Source organism: Sturnira hondurensis, unplaced genomic scaffold, assembly GCF_014824575.4.
Source record: "Sturnira hondurensis isolate 20B ecotype Veracruz unplaced genomic scaffold, ASM1482457v3 Scaffold0021143, whole genome shotgun sequence".
In the NCBI taxonomy this organism is placed as follows: domain Eukaryota; kingdom Metazoa; phylum Chordata; class Mammalia; order Chiroptera; family Phyllostomidae; genus Sturnira; species Sturnira hondurensis.
This window is the reverse complement of record NW_028093774.1, coordinates 18,381,152-18,394,910: the sequence shown is the minus strand read 5'-3', so window position 1 is coordinate 18,394,910 and position 13,759 is coordinate 18,381,152. Positions and strand designations below refer to the sequence as shown.

General features: G+C 36.7%; 1 protein-coding gene across 1 annotated transcript in view; it reads right to left on the bottom strand.

Moving 5' to 3' along the window:
* SNW1 (SNW domain containing 1) overlaps positions 1-13,759 on the bottom strand; it is a 30,797-nt gene that overhangs the window by 5,789 nt on the left and 11,249 nt on the right. Inside the window, exons 4-10 of the mRNA XM_037031204.1 lie at positions 8,159-8,254; positions 7,960-8,066; positions 6,930-7,034; positions 5,862-5,931; positions 5,102-5,167; positions 3,526-3,642; positions 2,462-2,603 (exon numbers count right to left, since the gene is read on the bottom strand). Of these exons, the coding sequence (XP_036887099.1) occupies positions 2,462-2,603; positions 3,526-3,642; positions 5,102-5,167; positions 5,862-5,931; positions 6,930-7,034; positions 7,960-8,066; positions 8,159-8,254 (703 nt within the window). The remainder of the gene's footprint in view (positions 1-2,461; positions 2,604-3,525; positions 3,643-5,101; positions 5,168-5,861; positions 5,932-6,929; positions 7,035-7,959; positions 8,067-8,158; positions 8,255-13,759) is intronic.

The window sequence follows — 13,759 nt, the reverse complement described above, 5'->3', positions numbered from 1 at the left end:
GATGATAGAGATATGGGTGTTCATTTTACAATTCTTTCTACTTTTCAATGTGTTTTATAATTTTTGTAATAACCTGTCAGGAAAAAAAATTATGTGTAAGTTTACCCTTATATATTCAAAGACTGCTAGCTTTGCTTGTGGCCATAGGGGCTGGCTGCATCATGATCTCTGTCTACTGTGTTTATGTCTATCTTCATTTTCTCTGTTCTCTCTAGCCTGAAGGTATAGTGTAGATAAGAGCATGACTGTTGGAGAAAGCCTGTCTAGATTCAAATTCTGTTTCTGCCACTGACTGGCAACGTGACCTTGTGTGCATTACTTAACCACTCCGAGCCCTAGTCTCCTTCTCTGTAAAAACGGTGACGATGCAATGCAAATGGTACCACTGCATCTGGCTGTTGTAGGATTATACCAGGTAATCCAGGTAAAGTGCTCAAGTGATACCTGCCATGATGACCTCTCAATAAATGTTAGTTTTTATTAATATACAACAATAGCCTTTTCAAAAATTTAATTCATTTCTCAAGAAGAATCCTGCTGGGTTTTTTCTTATTAGTTTAGAGAACTTCGATGCAGGGAAGTTTTACTTCTAATTACCTTCAGTGGTTACATGTGCAACAGGCAGGTATTTATATCTTGCTTCATTAAGTCATTTATACATGGTTCAATGAAGTGGATCACTACTTAAAATCCTGGTTACTTCTGTAGGGTTAAACTCCAGACTGCTATTAACTAATTGCCTGCTCAGTACCTACCTTTCAAGTTTATCATGTCAACGTCTAAACACCTAATCTCTCCCTCCCAAACCTCTACATTGTGCAGTCTTTCCAATATTAGTAAATGGCAACTCAATTGTTCCTAATTGTTCAAGTCAAAATTTCTGGAGTCATCCATGACGCCTGCTTTTCTCTCATACTTCTACCCAATCCATAAGCAAATTTTGTCAGCTCTACCTCCAAAAACACATCTACTACCTGACCATGTTTTCACTACTCTCACCATCTCTTATCTGGATTAATGCACTAGCCTTCCAAAGGTTTCCCTGCCCATCCCACAGCCTTCTAACACATGTCAGATCATATCACTCTGCTCACTACCCTTCCATTGCTTCCCATCTTGAAGTAAAAGTTCACACTTTTACTTAGCTACATGTTCTTACAGGGGCTAAAATCATCTGGACACTACTCTTCCTATTTGCCCTAATGACTCTGGCACCTCATCTCTTACTACTCTCCCTTCTCACTCCAATCCAGCCATTCTGGCCTCCCTGCTTTTCCTTGAACACACCAGGCATACTCCCAAGTCAGGGCCTTTGCGCTTCTATTTCTTCTATCTGGGATGCTCTTCTAGATAGGCACATGGTTCACTTCCTTAAATCCTTCAAGTTTTCTGAGCTAATGGTACCATCTCAGAAGTAAGGCCTATTGTGGCTACCCTCTCCTTCTGGCACTTTTATCCCCCTTCCCTGTTTTTTTTTTTTAAAAATCTACTTATTTATTTAATATTTATTTATTTTGAAAGAGAGGGGAAGGGAGGGAGAGAAACATCAATGCGCAAGAGTTACATCCACCAGTTGCTTCTTGCATGCCCCCAACCTGGGTACCCGGGCACAACCCAGGCATGTGCCCTGTGCAGGAATCAAACCAGCCGTCTTTAGGTTCACAGGCTGGCACTCAATCCACTGAGCCAGGGCTGTTTTATTTTTTCCATAGTGACCATTACCTTCTAATACATTACACACTTAACTTTTCTGAGTCTGTTTATACTCCCTAGAATGTTCATTACTATACTCAGGCCCCACCTGTCTAGTGAATACCTTGTATCTAGAAAATAACCTTGCATGTAGTAGGTGTTCAATATGAACTGAACGAATGAATAAAATTGTACTAGTTAAGGATTTATTAATGAAACAAATAACTACCCTCACAATTTTCTTGAATTAAATTACTCTTCTCATTCTACATTTAATAATGTTAATTCATTATTAACATTCCAGTGCAGACCACTAAACAAAGCAAGAGAAAAAAACCAGGCAGATTTAACAATTAGAGATATATTAGCCTACAAGACAGAAAAACTCTGGGTTATTTTATCATATGGTGGAGCTAAATTATTCACATGGAGACTTCCTTTCTAACTTTCAAGAAAAATTCAACAAGAGAAAACCAAGGCTATCACCTGAGTAATGTGCAGTTTTTTTAAGTATATGGATTGGAACTTTAAAAACTTCCACTGTAGTCCCACACTGAACACCTACATTTAAACATATAACTTTATTTTTTGCTATCTCAACTTAATAAGGGAGAAGTTACTCTTTCATTTTTACACAATTTCTAAAATACTCCATTTTCTTTTTATGTATATGCTACTTTTGTATGCAGTAAAAATCAATAGAGATTTTCTAAAATGAGATACATATTACTTACAAAATAAATTCAATTTGGTAATGAGAATGCCATACCCTTTTCCACGTGGGTTTTGATCCCAGCCCTCCTCTCCCTGGCTTTCTGGGCCATTTCTCTGAGTTTCTCTTCATGTTTCTCTTTTTCTTTCTGAGCCATCTTCCTCTCTACTTGAGCACGCATTTCCACAGCTTCGCGAGCCTGTTAGTGAAGCCAGAAGTTAATAAGACACTACTGAGGGAAAAATTACAGCTATTATCTAACTCCCTGACTGAAATCCAGCTTGAGAAAGCAGTTACACAGAATTCAGATTTGTTGATGCTTAGAACAAAGATTCTTGCCCACTAAAAGACAGCTTGACTAGAGAGCACTACAAACTTGGATTTTACACTCTGAGAAATGTCTTAGTAGTTAAAACTATAGACCATCCCCCAACACCCCCCAAATCTTGAAAGTCAGTGCTTCGTTAATGCTTTCTTAGAAACAATCCAAAAAAAGAAATTAAAGACAATCCAAAGTAATTTTCAGTATCAATAACATAAGGGGAACTGGTTATATTTTCAAAATCGATCAAGTCACCTCAAGATACGTAAAACCTTAATGTACAACAGAATTTTTATAAGGGTGCTCGATGTAATACTTTTCTATATTCTAAACATATGCATGATTTATGTGATTTTCAAAGTCACAAATTAATCCTTAATATTAATTGGCAGCCAATACTAGAATGCCACTGTCTTTACCATTAGACTTGTCAAAGAGTTTGTCAGTCCCTGCTACTGACCTTCTGGGGGACATCTACATCTAAAATAGAGGAAAATTATGAAACCTAGTAACAGTAGCTGGCAATCTTCGCAAAATGGTATCAGTCTTTACTAGGCAATCTATCATTCTGAAATGTGGTGAGGAAGCTGGGTTGCCAGCAGTGGGGGTGTAATCGAGTCCACGAAGGCTGAGACCAGGTACAGAGCTGCAGCCAGCACCCGCCCTCGCTGGCACTCATGCCACAGCTGAGGTTCTCTAGGTACTCAGTACCACAGCTAAAATAACAGAGTCTTAAGGTACCCTAGAACGTATTTACAAATTCTCAGGAGGATTTACAATTAAATTATAGCAGACCAACCTTCCGATCGGCAATGTAGAGGGCTTCAGCCAGTTTGGCAAAATTCTCATTGATGTGAACGGTCTGCAGTCCTCTTCCGTCAGCAGCCAGACGTTTGTCTAACGGAATTGTATAACCCTAGTGTGTGACGCAGGCAGAAAATGTCAGTTGCACAGGAACAACAATGATGTCTTTGAAATTATACTTAAATACGTCCATTCCGACAACCACTTAGCTGGACTTCTCTTCCTTACACTTTTCTTCACACTTATGCAACTGCAGCGGCTAATACTGAGTGCTTTGTGTGGAGGGTTGTTTAGCACTTGACACATTATGGTCTCATTTAACCTCCATAGTAACTCTCTGCAAGACTGGTGACCTTATTGTTTCCATTTCATAGAGACAGGCACTAAAATAGAGAGGTTGGGTAATGTTCCTAAGGACATACAGTTAAATAAGTGGATGAGCTAGGATTTAAACTCAGTATGATTTCAGAGCTCACGTTCTGAGAAAATAGATTCTCATGTAAATAATTGTGAATTGTAACAAAAGGAAAACCACTATCAAATAGCTAAATATTTGTTCCTTGAGTAAATGTTAACAGTCACATAAAGGTGGAAAAAATAACTAAATAATAGTATCTATAGGTAATATAATCTGCAGTACTGTTTAAATATTTTGTCAGATTCTTGGAGCCTTGTAAGTTTTAGTAAATGGAAAAAAGATAAAATTTGCTAGACAACTGAGATTCTGTGTTCTGAAATTTTGCGTTCTATCTCAACAATTCAAGGAATATGCTTGAACACCCATGTAACTTCCAGACTTAGCTGTGTTTTTCCAAATTTCTAACTACACTCCCAAATGTTGACCTCTTATCCAAGGTGTTTATTTCTGACACAAGGATGTGTTACAAAATCAGCTCAAAATACCACATAGTTCCTACATATTAATCACCCCAATTAAACCACATGACAATTCTTTTGTTTTAGGATAAGTATATAAATTCCTCCAGGGAATAATTTATGAGTACATGTAATCCATGGGTTAAAGTGGTCTTCACCCATCCAAAACAGAATCATGAAATAAGGAAATAATGATTAGGAAGATTATTTCACATCATTTTATAGACTTCTGGAAGCTTTGGCAGCTAGTACAATAGATATATAGGATTTAAATAACTTATGTTTGCAATGCTATAGATGTTAGCTTGCATGCTAACTTACGCTTGCAAAGCAAATAGTTTGAAAAATTGAAGCACTAAATATATCTAGTATTCGCTGTATGTCACATAATCATTTAAATTGACTTAATTTTTTAAAAAATAATTTTATATGTAAATTTGAGTTTTCTAAAAAGTACTATCTTTCACTGATGTGTTTTTTTTAATCCTACCTATTCCTTCTCTATGTGCTTCTGATGACTAAGAGCCTATGGTACCCATGTCCCTGGCATACTGGGCTGGGTGTCCCTTTATGAAAACATTCAGCTAAGTAAGACACTGAGGTTTCGCCTGAAGTTACCTAGGCTGAAGCTCCCTCCTGGGTGTTTTCCAGTAGGTTCTAATACTAAGAGACTGATTTTGTAACAACTTAATTACCTTTGCATTTTTCCAGTTTGAAATACAAGGAGGAATCTTCCACTCTTGTTGTTCCTTCACAGTCATCTGAGTTGAGAAAAGAGCAGAAGAGGAGACACTCTTAGATTTATAGTTCAGCTAAAAACCCGGGTGTACTCATTTTCTTCAAAGGGAGATAGATACAAGGATAAATTTAGTCAAAGGCTAATTTAGGCAAAGACTCATTCCATTTATTTAGTAGCACTATATACTATGTTCCTTTTTACATGGAGTCTAGTAATAACTTTAATATAAAAAACAGAAAATAATCTAAGTATGTTTGACAGTTATAAATACTGGTTAGTATTTTTCCATATTTAAAGTGATGTGACTTCTTTCAGATGAGTACTTGTTTTGTTGGGTAATAAAACACACTAAGAAAAGAAAAGCCACTCAGATTATCAATTAGAGACCTAACGATCTCGGGTACTCACATCCTATAACTATAATAACATTCTTCATGTCAGCAGGCCTTGTTCATTCCATTAAAAGCAGGAGTTAGGTTAATAATAAAACAAACAGCTAATATTTTACATAGATTTTCATGAGCACTCTGGAACTATACACTACAGTCTTGAGTAGGTTCCTATTTGATCTTGAAAAACAAATAAAAAAAAAAACCCAACATGTAAATGTGGAGAAATGTACCTGTACAGCCATACAGACTTTATTCTATGGAAAGTTATTTATTGAATTAATAGTCATGAATACAAAATAAGATTTTACAAATGGCAAAGATTACCTTTCGGCTAGGAGAATGCATGACAGGTGCAGGAGGAGAAGGTGGTCCCCGGGGAATTTTCTTATTAATCCTGATGTACAAATGAAAGCACAGAGTGTTATAGTTTTTTCCCTTTTAGCTTTTTAGTTAGTTAAGTCTCAAGTCTCCCCTCCTCATTTTTTTTATTACGTAAAGCCTCAAACACATACAAAAACAGAGTATACAAAACCAGAGTGTTTAATGAATGCCCATCTTATAATACACCAATCACTCAGCTTCAACAATTACTAAAACATGGCCAACCTTGTCATCATCACTACCTAGCTTATCTCCACAATTCTGTTATAATTTCATAGAATAGTATACTTTTTCCCATTTAGAAAACAGCTTTATTAAAATATAACTGACATGCAACTAATTATAGATCCATATTTAAAGTATACAACTTGATTCAGGTTCAACACAAGTATTTACCTATGAAACCATCATTAGTCAAAATGAACACACCTAACATCTCCAGAAGTTTCTGTATGCCCTTTTTTTTAAAAATAAAAAATATATATATTTTTATTTATTTTAAGAGAGGGGAAGGGAGGGAGAGAAACACTGATTGATCAGTTGCCTCCTGGTAAGGCCCCAACTGGGGACTGAACTGCAACACAGGCATGTGCCCCAACCAGGAATTGAACCAGTGACCTTTTGCTTTGCAGAACGATGCCCAGCCAAATGAGCCATACTGGTCAGAGGTCTGCATAACCTCTTGTTCTCATCTCCTTTGTCCTCCCCTCCATCTCCACAGGTAACCAGTGATCTATTTCCTCTCATTACAGATTAGTTTGAATTTTCTAGGGTTTTATAAGAATTGAATTACACAGCATGTAATTCTTTTTGTCTGGTGTTTAACTCAGCATAATTATTTTGAGATGCATTCATGCTATTGTATTAAAATTTATTCCTTTTACTGCTCAATAGTGTTCCATGTATAGAAGTCCTACAATCTATTTATCCATTTACCTGTTAATGTACATTTTTCTCCTTTGCCATCTTTTTTAAGAATAGTGGTTTGTTCCCATAAAGCCACCTACTCACTTGAACCTTGGAGGCTCCATTGGATCTTTCTGCATTTCCACCATCCGAATAACCCTCTGTTTTGCTCCCGAGTTAAAAGCCACTCCTTGCTGAGATGGTGTGTATCTGAGGAATACAAATGAAACAAAAGGTATAGCTAGATCAAGCTTTCCCTAAGTATTTTTCTGCAATTATAATCCTAAGCTAAACTGCATCATCGATTCTTTCACAAAGTATTATCAGAAAATTGTAGAGCAGATAGCAATGCAGATAAGAGAACTAACAGCAATTATGAGTTACAAGCAAAATGTAAACTCAAGTCATATTAGTGCTAGTAACCCATCTCTGTCCATTTTCCACCATGGATGGCACCGTGTTCAATTTCACAAATAAGAGGTCTAGAAAATAGTACCTATTTTTTAGGTCTGCATTTGAGGAAAAAAATGATCCATAATATTCTTAGCAGGCAACTTACAGTTTGGAGCTTTTGATTAATTATAGGTTGTGAGCAGAGAAAGAATAATAGCAGCAGCCCTACCAACTCTCAATTTTCCTTTAACACCTATTTGTGATTCATCTTTCCACATATTTAATTGAGTGAAACCCCTCAAAATCTGAAAAAATAATAAGGATGTTTACTGTTATATAAATAATATTAATACAATACTATCAACACTATATATTTTATTATTATATAATAGCACTGTATTATATAACATTGCCAATATATTAATATATCTTATAAATATTATGTAAACATATAATATCTACTATATAAGTGGAAAACCATAAGTAGTAATTGTGGTTTGGATGATATACGCTAAGTAACTTACTTTTCTAAAAACAAAATATTTTGAAAATAGCGTAACTAGTATCTTAAAAGTGGTACCTTGAATTTTTTTCTTTCAACTGCACAGAGTCAACAGGCTTCAAGTCATCATTTAAAAACTGCATTTACAATTGTGACTAAATAGGACAGTGAAAGAATACCAGGATCCCCAAGTCCAACCAAGTCTGACATGAAACTGAGACTTCCAGACACAATTCACACCTGATATACTGAGCGGGAGCCAGTTTATCAGCTGCTCGAACTGGCATGGCCGCAGCAACTTTCTGCGATACAGATTTTTCTAAGGCCACCCGTGTCTTCTCTGTTATCTGAAATATGGAAAACCATATTGAGTGGTTTGGAATTTAATAAAGATGTAAAAGGTCACCTAAAATAATTCTGTATGGCAATTCCCAGTTACCTCTTTAATAGCTTCTTCATCAGGCCTTTGCAGGTCTGGGTCATCTGCATTCATGACTTCCTTGGGAACCAGGTCAGTGTACTTACTATAAATGACCTGAAATGTTCAAACAGAAGCAGACTTAAGAAAAGCAGAGAATGAAAAAACAAAACAAAACAAAAAACCTCATTAAGTCATTTCAGAAGTCAACATGTCCTCTCAGCAAATGTATAAATTTAGGACAAATATTTTGTCTAGATTTTAAAACCAAAGAGATGTAAAATAATATACAAACTGCTGCCTTGGCTATATAAGTTAATAACTTTCCTTTGACATCATGCATTTAAATTATTTAAGATCCAAATAAATTGTGCCAACAAAATCTTATGCATCAATGATCCCTATATTTGAGACTTACCAGGACTTGAAATTAATGATGATATAAACTGCCTATAGCACCATTATTTTGGATTACGAGCTCATCAGAATTTAAGTCAGGTTACCAAGTACTTCCAAATTCACTGGGCCTGGAAAATTTCATTGACTCACCCTACTTACAATGTTTGTTTGTTTCTGGCATTAAATCGATTCACAGTAAGAAAAGGAGCATGTACCATTGTTAAAAATCTTATGAGATTTTTGACATGAAAAAAACTCCTCAAAATACATTCTATATACACAGCTTATTTTATATCCATTATCCAAATTCAGGACTGCTATGTGATTTCTTGTAGACTCAACATGGTTTCCATCAGGCTGACACTGATGAGGTAGGCCCTGGACAAAAAAATGAAATCTTACTTTTGTGTCCATCTATACGTCTCAAATACGTTCATAAAAACTTACACGACAGATTTTATAGAAAAAAAAAGAGGTACTAGAAATTCAACAAATAGCTTTCTACATTTTGCTGCTTGAATCAGGGATTACTTATGAATATGTAAGACCAAATTTCTGGGTACCTGAAATCTTTAAAATTTTTCTGCAAAAAACCCTATTTACTACTATAAGTCAAAGTCTTACGTCAATAATTGCTTTCTGTCACAACATGCCTTAAAATTGCTAAAGGAAATGCATGCTATTCTTAATTTCCTACTCTAAATCAGAACAAAAACCACTTCATGACCCATATACAGCCTGTTCCGGTTCTGCCTACAGCTTCAACCTCCCTCTGTACCTCTCACTCCCTCGTTCATTGTGCTTCAGTCACATGGGCTCCTCTGTTTTTTGAACACAACATGCTGTTCCCCAATTCTGGGCCTTTATAAAAGTGTTGTTCCCAGTTCTTCAAGTGAGTTCCCAATTTCCAAGTCTCAGTTCAAAGGTCATACGTGCACTGGTTTAGGCAGCCCCGGGCTACCCTCACTAACACAGCTAATCATTCAGTGTCACAGCACTCTGTTCACTGTCTTCAAAGCTCTGCTCTCAGTATAAAGTATTTATCTGTTTTACTGTTTATCTGTGTCCCCTATTAAAGTAGTAACAATAATAAAAGCTGATGTTTATTAAGCACTTATTTTGTGTCTCTGTTCTTCCGCTTTATACATATTAACCAACTTAACTTTCACGGCAACACTATGAGATAGGCACAATGATTATACCTACATTACAGATGGGGAATCGCTTATTCACAAAGTATCTGTAACAATGTCTGGTCCACAGGAGGCATTCAGTCAATATTTTGTTGTACAAAAGAAGGAATTTATGAACTTTAGTGCTGCTGTATTTCATACTGAAGGTGAGAACATATTTAATGTTCTATTAGCTGTTAATTTCCCAGAAAAAAAACTCTCATGTTGAGAGACTAAAATCTCTAGCTCGTTCTTCTCAGGAAGTAGACAAGGGAGCAGGTAAGAAGCAGAGACGATTTACGACAAAACATGTACTATGTGTGAGCTGCTAGCGCCACCAACCTCCAAGTGCGCACTACAGAAGGGACCCTAAGGCGCACTCCAGTCGAGAAGAGTGAGGCTCTGTGCGTGAAGATCAAGCAGCTAGTCACTGACCCCAAAAGTCTCATCTTTCACCAGGATGAAAAAAATCTACATGACAAAATCTAAAGTTATACAGGAATTCTCTAGAAAATAATACCAGACTATGAGGAGTTAATTACTTTTACAGAGCAATCATTATAAGAAGAGTTTCTAAGTAAATGGCTCCCTGGTAGTCATACATGCTCAACATAAAGTTTCAATACTAATTTAGCATACAAGAGCCATTTACTGCGTCTTATTTGGGTATTCCAAAGTTAATAACCCTTTAAATGAGCGTCAGTAAGATTCTAGCAGCTCGCAAAGCTAAGTGAAGGACATCCGAAGAGCAAGATTCCTCCATGGTAATTAACATAAACCCCAATTTTTACTGTCAGAGAACCGAATGTGCTGAAGAAATTCAGTATATCCCAGGAGGCAAAGGGGCTGGGGACGGTTATCTGAAAAATACAAAAAATTCCTGAAGGTATCAGGAGCACAAATGAGCTTTGTGAAAAGATAAACCAGTAAGTAACTCATCCGTGGAACAAATTTTTTTTTAAATTACTGAAAGCTGGCAAAGAACTGGACTGACTAAAGGACAAGACTATAAATATACTCTTGTTTACAGAATATGTTGATGGCTATCAACACATGTGCATATATGTTATACGTGTGCACATATATGTGCATTATAATGCATGTTATATGTTTAAGGCTATTACTATAAGGGCCACATGGCATAGCCCTACTTCAGAGATAGAAAGAAAACACTACCTTTAGGTTAAGCTGGTTTGTGAAATCACACGAACAAGGTAATAAATAGCATACAAAATCATTTGGGGATTAAAGTTGTTGGATTTGGGGAGGCAGTAGAGGTTCAAGGCATCTTTTAGGTAGTATCATGGGAAATTTCCTATGGAACTATTTTGGAAGGAAAATTGTAAACACCAAGGCTTTTTATTTCAAGACTTATCACCCAAGTTACAATTGAAAAGTATCTTGATAGTTCTACCAAAATTTACTTCAAAAAATGGTTTCCCTCTCAATTTTGTATTACTGTTAAGTCTTGCACACAGGATTTACTTTATATGTACAACAGACTTGCCCTAGAATATTATCCCTTGGAAACCTGCCCTGTTCTTCACCTCTTACACTCAGCATTAGCATTTTCCATTCTTGTTCTATCAATATTTCATTGAGAGCTCTCTGTTTTCTGAAGAATACTGATTCTTCTGATATAAATCAGAAGTATCTGTACTATACTGTAAGTTCAATAATTCAACAAACTATTTTCATCCTATGTAAAGAACTAGGCATATCAGCTTCCTGAATAAGATTTTTAAAAACTCATTTTGTATATTTAGTAGCCAATTTCTTCTTCTAAATTAGGAAAACCAGTGATTTTAAAATAGAATATTACTGGCACTTCCAACTCCCCTTTCCAGGCCTTTGCAAATATGAGAGGTATGTCTGGTTAAGTCAATAGGAATGGCATTTAAAAGGTAGTGCCAGTTACGTTAAATGTTATACAATGCTCAAGACAGTTCCAAATAATCAAGAAGTGTCCTGACCTCCAAATGCCAATGCATAGTGGGTACTCAGTTAATGTAGAATTATTAAATGCATTAAAAATTCCATATGTTAATTTATCCAATTAAAAAATTAAAGTACATACTGATAAAACCTGTACAAAGAATTTAAGTGTATACTCCAGGGCATGGAGTCCAGCAAGGAACTACATCCGCCCAAAACAATGTTAGAACAGTCCAGAAAGTCCCTCTAGTCAGGATCTGTCTTCTCACATTCACTGAATACTCCATTCATTTTTTTAAAAGAGTCTTCATTGTGCTCTTTTGCAGTCATTGGTTTTAAGACTATGTTTTTAAAGCAGTTTTGGGTTCACAGCAAAATTAAAAGGTAGAGCTTTCATACCCTATCCCTACACATGCATAGATTCCCTCAGAACCCGAGAGTGAACCCTCTATAAACTACTAGTTTTGGGTTCATTTCTGGTGCCTGCATTATGGCAAACATGTAAGGCTTTCACTGTAAAAGGAACAACTCTTTAGAGACTGAAATCTGAAACAGTTCAGTTTTAACATTTCTACTCGACTTTTAATACAAAATAATTACCAACATACATGATTGTTAGAGAAAGAAAAAAACTTTCAGCTATTCTCTGGAAATCAGATAAAATTCGTGGTTGCCAATCCTGGAATATAATGCAAAATGGACTAAAACTGTATTTCACTCAAAAATCATATGACCTGCCAATGCCAAATTACTGTCCTAAAATGCTTTTTCCTAACAGATGAGAGAGGAGAGGCAGCGCATATCAGAAAACAGTGATTATTCCCAAGATGGAAAGATGCACCAAAACGGAGGCAGCTGGAGTGAAGGTCTCCATCACACAGGGTAAATTGTCAGTGTCTGTCCAGCATATGTAGGGATCTGTTTTTCCTGTTGCAGGAGTAGACAATGCTTCCTAACTGGCTTCAGAAGCAGTTTTCTATTACTCAATGAAAACTGCTATCATTCCTCCAACGAACACCGGGGAATGACTGTGTCAAGGCGTCAGGCACTACGTTAGGTGCCTAAGAGGGAAATATAATCTCTGACCTCTAACAGTTTACAGCCAATGACAGACCACTAGTTAATGAATAGTTACAACAAAAGGTGATGACTGCTATGATACAGTAAATATAGGTAACAGGGAGGAAGATTCCTAATCTAGCCAAGGAAGATCAGGGTGGGCATCCTGGAATAGTGACGAGCAAGCTGTAATTTGAGAGCAATAAGTTGTTTAGTTAGACAAAGAATAGGGGGAGGGCTTTTCTCAGCACAGGGCTTTAAGGAGGGGGCTGTGCAGTTCCCAAGGCGAGAGAGAATGTACTGTACTAGAACTGCAAGTAGTTCCTCATGGTATATAGGGAATACCTGGAAGTTCTTTCTTCTTTAACAACCTCCTACAATGGTGGTTACTTTGTACTGAAAATAAATAGAATGGCTAAAACTGGACTTTTTGTTTTGGGATTTCAGTTTTCTAATAACGAGAGTTGAGGCTAGGGTATAGGGTAGAAAGGTAAACAAGGGGTCAAGTACACCATAAGGAGCTTGGCTGGTTCTTACCCTAAGGGCTGTGGGAAGGTTTCAAGTGCGCAAGATCTCAAGGAGAGAAAGATAAACAGAGAAACATGGATGTATTTGTTTTCTCAGATAGGCAAAGACAAATGCCAAGAAGATGGGTTCAGATTTTGCCGCAGTAATGCAAGCAAAAAAAGATAGGGGCTGAACTAAGTGGCAGAGGAGGGAATACACTTGAGCAGTGTTAAGAAAATAAGACAGATGGATCATGGTGACTAAACAGATGGAAAGTCTGAGGGAAACATACAAAAATGGAATGATTGTTAAGCAAAGGCTTTTTATTAAAAAGATTTTATTTATTTATTCATTTTTAGAGAGGGAAGGGAGAAAGAGGGAAACAAATATTAATGTGTGAGAGATACATAGATCAGTTGCCTCTCACATGCCCCCCAACCAGGAACCCGGCCCACAACCCAGGCATATGCCCTGACTGGGAATCGAACCTGAGACCTTTCAGTTTGCAGGTAGGTGCTCAGTCCACTGAGCCACACAAGCCAGGGTGTAA